This window comes from Homalodisca vitripennis, chromosome 4 (genome assembly GCF_021130785.1).
Source record: "Homalodisca vitripennis isolate AUS2020 chromosome 4, UT_GWSS_2.1, whole genome shotgun sequence".
Lineage (NCBI taxonomy): Eukaryota > Metazoa > Arthropoda > Insecta > Hemiptera > Cicadellidae > Homalodisca > Homalodisca vitripennis.
Window position 1 is genome coordinate 47586639 of NC_060210.1, and position 17034 is coordinate 47603672.

The 17034-nt window shown below is 30.3% G+C and overlaps 1 protein-coding gene across 3 annotated transcripts in view; it reads right to left on the reverse strand.

The window, feature by feature from the left end:
- Positions 1 to 9135: 9135 nt before the first annotated feature.
- The window catches only part of LOC124359290 (cryptochrome-1-like), a 77857-nt gene continuing 69958 nt past the window's right edge, over positions 9136 to 17034 (reverse strand). For 2 of the 3 annotated variants that reach the window (XM_046811909.1, XM_046811908.1), the window contains exon 11: positions 9136 to 12598. In XM_046811909.1, coding sequence (XP_046667865.1) covers positions 12444 to 12598 — 155 coding nt within the window. In that variant the 3' untranslated portion in view covers positions 9136 to 12443. The remainder of the gene's footprint in view (positions 12599 to 17034) is intronic. The other variant, XR_006922140.1, reaches the window with a different exon arrangement.

Genomic DNA, 17034 nt, shown 5'->3' on the forward strand with positions numbered 1-17034 from the left:
GCCTCCTAAAACCACCATAATCTGGCAATTTATATACATGTATGGTGTGGGCTTATGCAATATTTTGCGAGCTTGTTAACACAACTGCAGAAATTTGTTATAGATTCATACTAAATTTCAGGCAACTTATTCTTACAAATTTTTTAAAATATCTGTAAGTATCAAGACAGCTATTCTAAATTAATTAATAATGAATAGTACACAAATTACCATGTATTGTAGAGCGAAATGTTAGTGTTTTAGAATTCTTAAGATAAATTCGTAGCTGTATAGTCTTTAGGAAGTATTGATTAAATATGTTTACAGACCATTTTTTATTGATTGCAACTAAAACAAGTTTACGGAGTGCTGAGTAATTTTTGATATGTATTGTTATACACAAATGTATCAATTTTAGTTTGAAGAAAATATTCACATGACCATAGGCTTGGCAGAGGTGGCACCACCATTATACTGAGATTGAGTGAAAAAAGATATTGCTTATTGTTAAGGTCTAAATCACAATTCACTTCTTGGATTGGTCGAAAATGCATTTATAACTGGATTATTTATGGCATAAAGCTAATGGAATGTGTAGAGCTCGCCTAAAAAGAAAATGCCATGTATCGAGTATGATAGGCAGTTGTTTCCCCTTACATTCAAAAGTAAGTGCATATCCTGTTAAAAGATTTGTGTTCTTATAGGGATTGAAGTTTAGTACACAGTAGTTAAAAGCATATTTGTCAATAAACTGTGTGCTGTTAGAAGTAGGTGCTCTGTACAAAGATGTTTGTGTTTGCTATGATTGGATTCAGCAATGGCTGGTGAATTTACCGTAGTACAGAATAGATGTTAAGAAATTAATCCGTTCATTATGTATATTCACTGTTATGCACATTGTTAGTGCCTGTCCAAGGCAAATCCAATTATTTTTACTGTAATTTATGTTCACTTGGAATTGTAAAATCCATTGAAGAGTGTATGCTTTTGTACCTGTTCAAAAGCAAGGGCCATCGGTAAAGGTACTTTGCTACAAGTGAAATCTTTAAATTTTATTTCAACTTTGCAAATTGAGCATCCTATTTCAATTTGTGAAAGTGAATAAATCTGCAATGCCCTATAATAGACCTTTTCTAAGCAATTGATGATTTTGAAAGCCTATCTCTTCCTTAAGAAGAAATAAGGAGAGTAAGCAGTTTGATGACATCTGTATCAAAATAAAAGAAATTTTTAATAAATTAGATATGGGAATTCCATAGGTTCAGAAAAGGAAAGTATCAGTCCCATTAGAAAAAAGTTGCTCCTATTTCCCTTTCTACATGCAAAAATAAAAAATAAATTTATTTAACTTTTTTTATTTAAATTTATTTAACTTTTTTTTATTTAAATTTATTTATTTATTTACTCCTTGTAAAAAATTTGAATACTTGATTTGATTTATAATAAAAAAGTTATGTCCGCTAGAGGACAATTTATAGGATTAAATCTTAATGATTGCTACAAGTGTGAAAGTGAGTACTTTTAAAATTCTCAAAAACAATTCAATGTAAATTCTACAGAACCAGAGGCAGATTTTAGCTGTCAAAATAAAAAAAAAGCATGGGAAAATGGTAAGGTTGGCGGAGATATTTTATGACAATGAACTTTTTTCTTTATTAAAAAATTATTCAATGCTCTGTTAAGGGGAGACGTAAGCTTATAAATATTTTTTTTTAGGTTTTGATTGATTCTGAAACCATGAAATGTGCTGATTAAATTTATGTATAACACTTTGGTATTTGTAGATTATCTTCAACTATAAAAATACTAAGTTATGCTTTCGCGTTTTAATGACAAAATAAAACATACATCAACGTCCTTTAGTGGTTTTACACTCTACACCTGTTGATCAGTTTTATACATATCTACCAATATTCAACCAATTTGTAATTTCATGTTAGTTAACCTGCTTTGTTGTCAGCTGCATAATATGTTCTGCATTGTAATTGTGTTGTTTTGGTTATGTTTTGTACTTATCAGTTGTAATTGTGGCTTTTAGTGTTTAACACATTCACTGCTGAGGCCTCCAATTGGAGGCATTTGGCATGCCATACTACATCAGTCAGTACAAGCTAAGTGGTTGAGTTGTGCGGTTGAATTTTTTACTACAGTGTTGTTTACAACCTTGTACTGATTTGTTTTGTCTGGTTGAGATAACTGATGATATTTAGTGTATATTAACAGTGTATTACTATCTTACTGTTAATTTTATTTGTAATCATGGAACGTTTGGAACAAAGTAGTGAAATAGACAGAATTCTATTAGATGGTGATGACGATATTGCCTATTCAAGTGAGTCAGAAGCTTCGGACATCAACAACGAACCTCGCTACCATGATAGTGACCTTGATGAGGCACAGCAATACGCAGCATTTTACCAGGATGCGGCCTCTGAAATTGATGGCAATCCCAACAATGTTGACGATCCCGATGATGAAATCTACAATCCACAGTGGCAACCCAGAACTGCAGGTCTGAGACACATCCATTTACAAAGGACAATAAAATTCTGTGCCATTGCCTGAGGATAACACACCTTTTGTTGGGTGAAATTATTTGTTAGATGATGACTTTTTACAAGTAATTGTAGACAAAACAAATGCATATGCTTGAGAAGTATTTTTTTTCACCCAATTTAGAATAAACAACTGGGCAGACCTTACTCTTGCAGAACTAAAAACATTCATAGGCCTAATTTTCCACATAGGTACTGTCAGAGTGAGTCGAATCAATGACTACTGGAAGACTGATAAAATGTTTAATTTCACTTATGTTAGAGAAGAGAACAAATGTTTAGAGATAGATTTTTATTGATTTTTAGATGTCTTCACTTTTCAGACAATCGGCAACCAACTGATGACCAATTATAAAAATACGATAATTCAACAGTAAAATGAAAGACGTTTATTACCCTGGCTGTGAGCTTTCCCTTGACGAAGGTACTTTACTATGGAGAGGGCGTCTACTTTTCAGGCAGTATATAAGTGGAATGTGCCCTAAATACCGTGTCAAAGTGTACTCTTTGTGCGAGCCTAATTTCCTTTGTTTAGCCTTTACATTCTATTCCGGAAAAGGGAGTGAGCTTAGAGGCAAAGGCCATGCTAGTAAGGTTGTGATGCACCTTAAGCAGGGCAAATTAGGAGTTGGACATATTTTATATATGGATAATTACTATAATAGCTTTCCTCTAGCATCTTGCAGAAGAAACCTATTGCACAGGGACCTTGGTATCGAACCGAAAATATCTCCCACCAGATTGTAGCCTAGCCCCTACTACTGTAGGGGCTAGGCTACAGAAGAGAGAGAAAAAAATAAGAGTGTTATGCTGAAAGAGTAATGGTAGATAAATGGTGTGAAAAACTCAATGTTCTATACATTTCTACTAGATTTGAAAATGATTGGGCAGTGTCATACGACACATTTGGCCAACCATGTCAAAAGCCATTACCCATCGTACACTACAATGCTCACATGAAAGGGGTTGACAGAAACAACCAAATGGTGAGCTACTACCCATGTGAGCATAACACGTTGCGATGGTATAAGATGTTTATTCATTTTTTACAGATGCTAATGATAAACAGCTTCAAATTGTATTTCATAGCAAATCCAAGAAAAAAAAATCTACTTATATGCTTTAGAATTGCAGTCATTGAAAAAATGTTGACGACAAATATTACCACACCACCACCTCGTCCCCGGCAATCATTAACTGTCAGACAAAAGGGACACGAAAGGTGAAAACTATGACAGTGTTTATCTGTTCGCAGTATCCAGGGGGCAAGGACTGTGCCTTGGCTTGCTTTGATAAGTGGCACTCCCCGTAATGAACTATCCAATTCAGGAAAATGTATATAGGTTTTTTATATAATTTTGTAATAGTAACTTTATTGTAATGGAATAAAACAATAGTGACTTCTGGTGAGTTTGATGCGCCATGTGCAGTTGCGATGTGCACACTTCGATCGGAGGCAAAAACTTTGACATCACTTTCACCACCATTTTCATTATCCATTTTTTACTTTTTTTTATTTAATTTTTTTTTACCGAATTATGACTTCCATGCTGTTTTCGGATTCAACAGACAACTAGGTATAATAATATTTATAGAAATGTTTTAGCAATATGTACGAGTTTTACGTTATTTTTCAGCAGTGAATGTGTTAAATTCAATTCATTAAGCCTAGATCCACTAAATTATGTAAAAAGAGAATTTTTGTAGTAACCAGCTTAGAAAAAAAATTAACCACAAGATAGTTATTTACACAATTCAAATGATAGCGACAGTGATTGTGAAAGTAGCAAGCCTATGTCTAGGCCAGATCTTGCAGCTAAGTTACATCAGCCTACTCCTCCATCTGTCTCAAGAAGAGAGACTTCAGTGAGGGTTGAAGTAAATAATACATCTATTTATAACAATGTCATTGTAATTATAGATTTAATTACACAAGCATTATTGAATGCTACATTTAGTAAATAGTACAGAAGTGAAAACACCTAAGGCCTACTAGAGGAAACTGATGAAAGACAAGTTTTGCTTGTAAGTTATCAATTATTTGTAGTCATTGTCACAAAAAATTAATTCATTTTATAATGTAAATCTGAAATGTGTTTATGGACTATGGTTTATGGGTTTCAGTCAGTGGTGGCCAATACTAGTTTCTTCACTTCATCAATGTTTTCATCTGTTCTTGACATGCTCGGGCGTCCAGCACGCTGTTCGTTTGTTCACATTTTCTCGGCCCTGAATGTTTTGTACCACCAATAAACGTTGCTTCAGTCCAATGTAGCTTCTTCATAAGCCACAGTCAACATTCAGAATGTGTCCGCGCACTTAATTTTGTTATTAACACAAAATTTGAGCCAGGTTCTTTGATCTATTTTTTCAAATAGGCACAAATTAAAGACGAGTCATGACACGTGCAAGCTGTCAACAATTAACTGAACATCAAAAATGGCCGAACTTTTAGACATGTACGTGTACCAACATAACATCACAAACAAATTTTTAAAACAAACCTGCATAAATGTAAAAGTCACGATATTTTTTTAAACAGACTTTGTATAGCTCAAGATAGTTTAAATAGGCTGTAATGATTTGGTAATACAACTACTTATAGAATATGTTGGTATTATTTTTTTATATCACCTATATGTAATATTTTAATGAAAAGATTAACTTTTATTAATGCAAAAATTGTACAAAATATCTTAAATTTAGCAAAGCTCTATATTTTATTTTACTAAACAATATTATTTTTTCATTTAACAACTGTTGGATGTAATAAAAATATAAATTTTATAAATACTGTACTTTTATTCTTTATATCTAAATGTGTCCTGCAAAAGGGCCAAGATATACACGGATGTGACCATAAACAAGTACACGTTTGTTTATTAACACTTGCTTTCACAGACAGATGTTCACATCATCTGAAGATACTACTAAAAACAACCAGACATTAAAAACTCATTTAAAACATTTTTTTAAAGAATCAGACACATTTTACAATGTTTTTGGGTGATGTACAATTCATGTGATGTAGGAAGGCATACAAAAATTGTATGTTTAAATGTTCTTATGATAAGAGTATCAAAATGTTATCCAGTCTTATGCTATCCAAAGTTGGTAGTTAAAGGCAATAAACAGAGAATATTAAAGTTTAGAAGCATTTATTTGATTGGAAGGAATTCTTGAAGTGTATAGTTCCCTTTGTTTGAGGAAAAAACTAAGTTTATATTGGATAGTAAACTGGTAATGTAACTAAGTTGAAAGAGCATTCTACGCAAAATATTTAAAAATGATTTGATTAGAAATGCAATTATGATATAAATAATACAATTATATATGTCAACACTTAAGCTATTTTTTTAAGTCAAACGGGAGTGACACAAGCTACTGGATGTGGTCATGCCAACACCTACAAAATTATTCATACATAGGCCTAAATCACTTCTGTGAACCCCAGAGTGTATTTTCGTTACAATTCCGGTCCTGAATATTTTTTTTCTATTCCACAAAATTATTTTTTGACAGTAATATCATTTGAAACTATATAAAGTGGTTTCCAAATTAAATAAATTTAGACACTAAAACACAGAAAATATGTTTCATCACTAATCGAAGTTGACACTACAACACTGTCCCCAATGGTGAAAGAGAGAGGGAGGGGATGCCTTAAATTTAAAAACAAAAATAAGGTGATATTGAATAAGTTGGTAATAAATTGAATGCCACGTAGAATTAAAAATTTAATAAACTAAGCAGATCCAAGACAGCTTTTAAATTTTTCAGTGTTGCAAAGATGTAGAGGTTTGTGGTAGTAAGTACAGCACCCAATCAGACACAATGATGTTTCACAGATACAGTGCATCTTTTGTTTACTGTTACATGTAAGTTGACAACACTGTATCAGAACGAATGACTCATGCCATACACAACAGTAGAAGATGAAGTTGTTATTACATCTGTCAGCTAACAGACTGTCTTGAGTCACTTCGAACAAGAAGCATGACAATAAGATCTTAGTTTTATCTAAGTTTTAATCAAAATTTAGCAAATAAATTCATTTTATATGCAATTTCATAAGAAATAACTTTCGTGCAGTCAAGGTACTAGAAATAAAAATACTGTATGTTATTTACAGATGTAACTCTTGAATATTTAATTTGTTTTATAGAAATTTCTCTTCATGAATACATAACAAAATACATCTTCTTATATTATTAAATTGATTTTACATTAAGAAAATACACTTTTCATTATAACAGAATGAAATCATAATTGTATATATCACATTTTTAAATTGCAACACTAGTAGCTATTGAATTGTAGCTCAATCGAATAAAATTTGAAGTTTTTTAAATATGTTCTCCAAAACTTAGAATGGAAATTCCAATAAAAACAAGGCTTAATTTAAAATAGCTACTGTTCTGTTGCAGATCAACTTTTAAGTTTATCCTCTACAGCTTGTAAACAAACTATATAAAACCATAACAAATAAAACTAGACCTAATTTATCTTATTTTAAATTAGTTTAAAGCAATATACAAGAAGATGAAACAAACAAACAATAAAAATAAATAAGGCAATTACTGAATATACAAGGAATGTTGTGTTTCGTTCTACATAAGCATCTACATATTTCAATTTATTTTTACAATGATGATATCATGACATTTAATCATCATTACCTACTTAGAGGACACTTGGGTAAGCTATGTTTTGTTGCCAAACTTATGGTTGATTGTTTAGAACTAAATCAATACAATTATATTGTCAAAAACAAAATTGTACCTTAAACAAACTTCACTTGTACATAAATATATGAAAGTTACTAATAATTTCTACTTTCAAGTTTACAGAGTGTCCAAAATTGTAAATTTCAAACTAATAGTAATAACTTGTAATGATGAAGAACACAAGACTGAAAATATGAATGTTTACAATAACAAATTAAATACTACTTAATGTAATCTAAGTCCTGTTTTATTATCATGGTATAATTTTGTAAAAATTTACAAAAATATGTTATTATCAAGAGAAATAAATGCTACAACAATTTTGACACTATGACAATGACAACCTATTACAAAATAAAACACTGATGGCTATTTCTCATGTATATTATAATTTCCTATAGGATAGAAAGATTTGAACCATAACAGAAAAACAACCGGAATACAATAAAACCTATATACTTGTCATGTTTACAATATTCCAATACAGTTTTACAATATTATATAGAATTGATTTGACATTTAACTTAATATCTTATTTAGTATATTTACAGCATATATATAAGAATCAGTCTCTCAGAAAATATTTATACATACACAAACATATGTATATACATTATGTACGTGCAAATCTGCAATTAATTATTTAGGTATGTATTCAATTATAAAAAATAATAATTTCAATTGAAATTTCACTATATACTCTAATCACTGTGGTAAGTAGAGGAAAATAAAAGAACAATTTGTCACTTCTATAGAGGGATTCAATATTCATGTATCTAGGAAGTTTTAAATATACATTAACCCTCCAACTGTCTATCATATTTTCCACAGTGTCGCCTATATTTGGTGGTTTTGCAGGGGCATTTATAAAAATTCAATTATTATGGTAAATATGTTAAATATATCATTTTGTTTGGAAAGATCTGTAGAACAATTTTAAATACATTTAAAAATTTTAAAAAAATGTTTTTTTACTTTAAAAAAGGTCAACACTTTTTTGTTTTGTTTTTTTTTTCATTTAATTTTTTTACTTTCAGTGTATATAACATAATTTAATTGATATCTTTCTAAAAAAATGAGATTGCTATAAAATCTTTAATTTCATTGTGAATACAAAAATATATAACTTTATAATGATATACTAAAAAAAGGAATTACTATGCTCTTATTATGCAAGCGGTTACCTAGCAACGACAAAATAAGAATTTGCATGCTCACACAATTATTTATTTTACTTATATTTTGTTAATACATAGTAGCCTGTGTTGGTTGAAATACACTTTTTACTGTTCAAAAACTTGATAAAAAATCAGTTAATTCGTTCAAATCAACCAAATTTAAATCAATGTCATCATTATTTGAAGCCAAAGACTCAAAAGAACCATGAAAAGTCTCACGAAATAATCCAGCATCGTTATCTTTGTTTTCCGTTTCGGTCAATTCACTAAGGTTTTGGTCTGCAAGAATTTCCCTAATGTCACTTGACCGACAAGGCTAACCCATTGTTACTCTAACACAGTAAAACAACAATACTAGCGCAATAAAACTTACCAAATATCGCCACGAGAAACAACAACACCGCTCGTTCACAATCTCGCGAACACAATAAGGAATTCAAATCTATACAAAACGATTGCCTATTTCATTAGCTTTGCAATGATATATCATTTATGTGTCTTTGAACGGCATTTGGATTTATAAAACCTATAAAGCCAGTAATGTCGGTCGGTGAAAATATCACCGGTGACACTACAGAAACGATCAAGTCGGCGCTAAAATCGCCGACCGACAGTTGGAGGGTTAATACAGAACAACAAAATTATAAAAAGTAAACAAGAATCATTTAAACACAGTACATAACATTTGATAAAGTCCAGCTGACGTTAAAAGTTTTTTAATTTAATCTTGGTGGAACAGTTGATTTTTGTAAAGGATGGAATAATACATGTAGTTTTTGACAAATTTTGAATCTATAAAATTTATTTAAAAAGTTATCTTAAATTTAGACCAAAAGGATTTTTTGTCTTCAACATGATTTGATGAGCTTGCTCCATGTGCTCTAATTTTAATTTGTATTAATTTTCATCAGGGCTTGGTGGTATTTGGTGTACTTCTTTTAATGTAAAACATTCCTCAATTTTGTCTTGTTTATGTTCTAGACAGTATCTTGTCAATGGTTTTTCTTTATCTTGATGGAAAATATGAAACGTATGCTCTATCATACAAATTCCTAAATGGTTAGATGTTTGGCCAATGTATTGCTTGGAGCAAAACTTGCAATTAATTTGGTATATTACATTTTTAGAATTACAGTCGATGTTACCAATTATAGGATAGGCAATTCCAGTATTACTGCTAGTGAATTCTCTTCAAGAATTCATATATAATTGAAATTAGAAATGCCTTTATTCAAGAGGCAGAGTTAGGGCTGCCAAGTCCTCACCATCTCTCAACCTCATAACAAATAGTGTTCAAAACAATATCTTGTTCAGCTCTAGAATATTACATGTTAGCAAATTATGCAGCATTTTAAAAACGATCTTAAAAGTCACTTTTTAAATTAAATTTTTGTCAAATTCTACAAATCAACATTTAACTACAATAAGGCTTTATTAAGCAAGAAAACAACTAGGTAAATGATTACCTTTAGAAAGAATGAAATGGTAACTATGTAAAAAAAATAATAACTTGAAAACATACGACTCTAGTATATTACAAAATGTAAAACGTTTCATTAAGATTCTAATGAAAGTTGATGCAATTAAACTCAATTTAAGTTGAACTACGAAGGAAACATTTGATATGATGTTTACTGGAAAGGTAATGTTGTTTGTGATCCAAATCTGCTCTGATACCATGGTGTATTATATGCTTCCCTCCTTGTCCACATCAGTTATAATGACAAGTTTATGACAATGTATAAATTAACTTCTTCCATATTGACATATCAAAAGCCTGACTCAACATGCGTAAAATTGTTGTTGCTGGATCTGGTTATCTACTCAAAGATAAAGATACTGATAACATTTAATTAGTTGATGGTAGGTTGTTGTTAGCTGTGGTTATAAACAAATCATATATGAATTAAATGTTTGGAATTTCAAAAAATAAAACTATACAATGCAATAAACATTATAAATGATGTATTGTTACACAAGAGAGAATACCAATATACAAAGTATGGGTAATGATTAGAATTGTATAAATTATAAGACAAAAACATGAATAAAAAGTATTATTTTTATTACAACATAAACCTTAAACTAATGTAATTATTTGCCCCAGTTTTAGAGGCAGTTATTACAGCAAATAAATTTAATACTGAATTAGAGATATAAAATAAAAGTTTTTCTTATTGAAATCTTCCTTTCATAAAGGAAGTGCTATTGATCACTCGAGGAAAATAACTAAAAAAAAGAAATCAAATATAATTTGGATACATTTTTAGAAATGCAAGAGAACAAAAATAAAATAATAATAATATATTTGGCTAACCCCATAACTACCATGCCCATGTTAACATGTACAATCCAGGTTTGCAGTCAACTGCCATGCCAGTTTGCAAACAACTGTCTGGTTACACAATGCAAGACAGCTGGAAATGAATTTTAATTGACTCTAGTGGTGTTTATTTGTAATAAGTTATACCCTTGGTAATGCTGTTTGATTGATATATCACTCTAGGGGCAGATTTAGGAACTATTACCAAACCATACTGTGCGTCTTTATAAGCCGTTTTTCAAAACAGAATGATGTTTTCCTTGTGTTTCCCTTTGCAATCATGAGTTTAGTGTTTTACATTTTTATTTGTACTTCAGTATGGCAGGAACTAGTTGCAATAACTAATATTAAAGTAGTTCACCAACTATTGGCCCAGACCCAAGAATAAAGGAGGACATCCATCACCTGGATGATTGATCAGCCAACAGAAAAGAAAGCAACAATGTGTGGACAGTGTCATGTTTTCAATAACACAACCAGGTGGGAATCAATGTAATGCACTTTTAGTTAATTTTAGCTGCAGTTAACCATCTTGGCATAATACTTGACAAGAACAAGTGCTGGATAAACCATATAGATAGCCTCTGGCTGAAGCATTGTTTGCATTAAAGAGAACCAAGACAACTAGTACTCATGAAGCCATGAGAATAGCATATCAGTGTTATTTTTTAGTCACCTTACTTTTGGAACAGCAGTATGGGGTCCTTCTCCAGGTGGCAATCTACACAGAGTTCTGGTGATACAGAAAAAATCAATAAGATTAATGGCTGAAATAGAACCTAGAGAGAGCTGCAGAAAAAGTTTCAAAAACTGGAAAATATTGACAATAACATCCACTTACATCCTAGAAACCATACATACTTTACTGCATAACTAAGGATCCTCCAAAACAAAGAGGCCTACACTGCCATTACACTAGACTAGCAGGGGATTACACTTTACCAGTCCATACAACAGCACTGTTCGAGAAAAACCATCATATGCTGGAACAAAACTGTTCAACAAGCTACCAGATAATCTGAAAGACAACCCAGCCCAGAATCTATAAAGAGAACCCTACGGTGTTGGCTGCAAGACCACACATAATACACACTCAATGAGTTTTTCTCATGGAATGACGAATCTTAAATAAACCTCTCATTTGATAACAGAATTCACATGTATAAACTGTTTGATCCTGTAACATGTCTTGATGATATTGTTAATAAAGCATATTGTTGTCTACAGCTAAAAACTCAGCAGTTAAGGGGTTAAAGCTATTGATTGTGAATAATGTAATGTTAACTACTAAAAATTTAGACATATAATATAATTTGGATTTATAATAACTGTTAGATATAAAATCATTGTTTTAGCTCTTTTGGAGTACTCAGTTATAATAGACCTTATGAATAAAATGCTGTGGAAGTCCTATTCTGAACCTCAAAAAAATAAATGTTTTGAATTTTATTATAAATTATTTAGACAAAATATAAATACTTCAGATTATTTTATAATTTTCTGAAATCTACACGGAGAAGAAAATCAGTACTGTTGTTATTGTTGAACGTTATTTTATTTTATTGGTCTATTTATATTCTTTAAATTATTTTAATTTTGTATATATATATATATATATATATATATATATATATATCTTGCTGCTTATAATACTTTCTCTCTTTACCTTTAACCTCAAGTATTACTGGTACAATGCATTATTACTGTTGTCATCTTCATTAAAACAAAACACGTTTTCCTTATTTGAACTGAGATCCATGTTATACTCCGCCTTTATACGGAGTGGATTGTTGAATGTGAACAGTCCTCGGCCAGTTGGAACTGAGTAACCGTTACCTAGAAAAACATAAACAAATCCTTAAAATAAAATCTCTATTTATTTTAAACTGATTATTACTTTAAACAGTTTGAAACTAATACTTTACTAATCTGACAGAGAACAAAATATTGGTAATGTAGAAGTGAGTCTGGATATGAATAAAAACAAAAAACATAACATAGTACAAACAAAAGATACATCACAGATTAACACACAACTATCATTCCACACCATTTTTTTTAGTGCGCACAAACACAGACATACCACTTTCAGAAAAGGAATAATTATTCTATCTAATATCTATTTTGTATTGGGTAAAATCCCTGACAAAAACTGAATAAAATTTCTGATTTTGACACATAAATCTTTACACCACTGTTTAATTTATAAAATTGGTGTTTACTGGCAACATTAGCAATACCCCAGCTTCACAGACTACAGCATCTTTCCAGTTTCATGCAACAATAGGACACAAGTTTCACAGTATGCTGTATCTTGCCAGCTTCATGACAACATTAGCAATACACCACTTTTACAGACTCCTGAATCTTTCCAGCTTTGTAGAGACATTTTAAATACAGTGCTACACACGGAGTAGATTGAGGCCTTTAATATCACCCTTAAAGTTTTTTTTTAATGTAATAATTTGTACGTACTAATATCACAAAGCAAAGTAAATCATAATTCAAAAGTTGCAAATTATTATTACATTTTAAAAGACTTAAAGAATGATATTAAGTCTCAATTTAATCCGTCTGTAGCACTGCTGTATTTAAAATGCCTCTAACGAACCAGACAAGATACAGTAATCTGTGAAGTTGGAAAATCCCTAGTGTTGCCATTAAGTTGGCAAGATACACCTTAAGCCGGATTATTTCTATCCTATCAAGAAGCTGGTGAAACAGTTTAAACAAGAGAGGGTTATTGACAAAAGCTTGACTAATGATTGTAATATTATAATAGGTATAGACTGAAGAATAACCTTTTTGAAATATTGAGGAAAAGGTGAGTTAATGATGTGTCAGTATTTCTCATTCAGTGTTTAACTGCTATAAATCACAATATTAATGACCATTATGGGATTCAATTACAGTGGTAAATATAAATGGTGTCCATACAGTATTAGAAAAAAATAAATATTTATATTACATACTCAGCAGCAGGCTTGGAGTTCTCAATGCGACAAGACATTGTGAGTGCCTCTCAATAAAATTCAATTCACGTACACTCTCATTTATTACTAAGAAACTGTATTTATTTCACGGATTAATAAAACAAAACAAAAATACAAAACACTGCATGTAAATGATAAATATGATGTAACTGAGTTTGTATACATTGTTAGTTTTAATATTAAATAGATAATTAGTTAGTAGATAATTGAACTTTACACTAGCAAATATTATTAACAACTAAAACTAAACATTGTTGTGAGTTCATTTACAAAATTTTAGGGCAAGAATTGATCCCCTATGTATGCCTCTGGTATGTAGGTTAATTACACCAATCAGTGTAAAATTTAACTTATTTTCAAAAGGTTAAATTAATATTTTGAATACCACTATGCGTTTTCTTTTTTTAATTTTCATTTAGATAAAAGTAATAATAAAAATATTTAGGATGATTGAGAATTTCATCTTTGAACAGTCATGCAGTAAACAAACGCTTATATACAGGGTGGTTTGGGAAGGAAGGAAAACATTTTAACAAGTCATTGTAAACCTAAAAACGAGAAAAAGTTCATAAATATGTCTGGAAATGTTTCATTAGCGAGATAAGGATAGCGAAAGATTTTGCTCCGATTTCCACTCCGAGGATTAAATGAAAGCGGACTGAAACCATTAGAACAATAATAAAGACAAAAATTTGATCGTTTCATATAGATTTTGACCTGAATAGTTTAATAAACTAGGTCTCAGAACTGAAAATCCCTTAGTTTTTAAAATAACTTGCTTTAAAAACAAAAATTTACTGTCACAAAACTTTTTTTACGTTTGATACACATGAATAAAATCCATTAACAAAAATTGTAGATAATTTTATTTCAAGAAAATTTATACAAATAAAGTCAATAGCAAACATCCTAAATTAATTCAAATTGAATTGAAAGAAAACAAACACTGAAGCAAATACACTTTGAACAGACTGAATACAGTAATCACAGACTGAATACAATAGCAACAGCTGTTACTGTACCAACTAAAATTTAAGTTTCAATTAAATTTTATTATTTAATTAATTAATTACTAAGTTGATAGCACTGATAATTATTACTGTTTGGCTGCTTAAACACAGTATGACTTTAGTCATACAGGCTTCATTACTTTAGTTGTGATTAGTATTAATACAATTTCATCTGTGAGAAAAGTTTATTTACAATTCCATTTAACATTTACTGTGTTAGTCAATTAATAGTTAAAAATTCAATTTTTATTTAGAATCTTTTTGATTTTGTTTCACATTTCTTATAATAATGCCTCATGTATTTTCTTACGCTGAGTATGCATATATAGTTCGTGTGTATGGCTTTTGTAATGGCAATGCTAGTCTCAGTCACAGAATATCAATGTTGGTCTCCTTAACATAGAGTACCAAATTATAAGGTATTTACCCTGGATATTTTATTAATCTTTGTAATGTTTTTTTTTTTTTTCTACAGCAGGAATTTTATCTGATCAAGGGCTTCAACATGCTGAAAGTATTCTTCAAGCAGTTGAACTTAGTTCCATGTATAGTTCGCATGTATATGTGTGTTGTGTGTGTGCGTGCATGTGTCCACATGTGTGTTTTGTTATATTTATGAAATTTCAACAGTAAAATCAATTGTTTGAAAAAGATCTCTATATTTGTTAAACATATTTTTTTTAAATTTAAATTTAATTGACCTACTTAGAATTAGACAGGTTTTCTTGAGTATTGATAGTTATTCAACGTTAGTAGACCAGACTGTATTTAAGTTACAGTTGTTTGTAGGTAATTTGGCCCTACATTATTAAGTCCCATTTTGTTGTAAGTACACTCACTTATTTGATTTAGTTCACTAGACTGTAAGTTGTTACCATCAAACTGTATTGGACTGAATGTATGGCATTCTGGTCACAACGCTGAATTATTTATTATAAAGCTAACAAGTATTGCCAATTTTTCTTTGAGAAAATATTGATATTTATTGGAATGTGCACACGATTTAGGTTAACTTATTTTTAGGATTGTGCAAAGCAAACATAAATAGGGAAACAAAGTTAAGCAATTGTAATTTTCATATTGGTAAAAGATTAATTTGATAGGATACAATTTTTATACAAATGTAATTTATATTGTTTAAGATCTCAAAACCACAGTTAAAAAAACCTTAAGATTTAACTATCTAAAAAAATTAATTTAACTGTGGTAAATAGATAAAACAAACTACAACAGTTGATTGGATTTGGACCATTGTCAGATACAATTATGATTAAGATAACAAAGTTTAACTCAACTCTTTTTCTATTTAAATGAAAATAAAGAAAATTGTACATGTGCAGGAATCAAAGAATTCATTGTCCAAGCAATGAACAGTATTCTTAAGTAAATAAATGTGTAATATTTACATATTGCTTCAATAGTTAAGAAAAAGAAAGACTCACTTCTAATTTATAAAACAACAGCTTCTTTTTTTTTTTTTTTTTTTCTTTTGAGAGATTCTAACACGCTATTTCAAATCTACTAAAGAAGCGTTCAATGTTATTAATATACAAGTCATTACTATACTACCTATTAGAGTAGGAACGTAAGCATTTTTTGAGATGTTTGTTAGTCTGCATCAAAGTCATCAACCAAGTCATCAATAGAATTGTCTTCGAAGAATAAAGCACTTTCATCATCTAATTCTGATGTGGACATGTCTAAATACTGTCTTATTTGATTATCATCTGTGTCAATTTCCACCATGGAAAGTACTGTAGTTACAACAAAACAAACAGATCAAACAAATAGCGCAACACAAAAATTTAACTTTATAACCGGTGACTGTTTATAAAAATGATACACATAGTGTTGACGTAGTTGTCTGCAAAATCCACTAGGCAGTAGCACTAATTGGTCGCCTTCTTCATATTCACACAGTACAAACATTTCCACTTAGAGAGCTCCAAAGCTAGAATCTTGAAACGTTTACAGCCATGAAGGGGATTAATAATAACTTAAGTGAATCATAATATAATATTTTAATCATATAAAGTGGAGATAAGTTTGTATAATGTGAATGGCTAGACCGGTTTGGTTAATTTTGGTTTTAAAAAATTGAAGAAGTCCAAGGAAGGTTTAAAAGATGAGAAATATTAGTAAAGTTTCTCAGAACTCAATAATTCTGGGTAATAATTGTAATATTTACGACAAGTAATCCAAAGATTTTTGCAGATTTCGCAGTTTTTTTACATATATTATTCATAAGTACCACCAAACTTCTTTTACT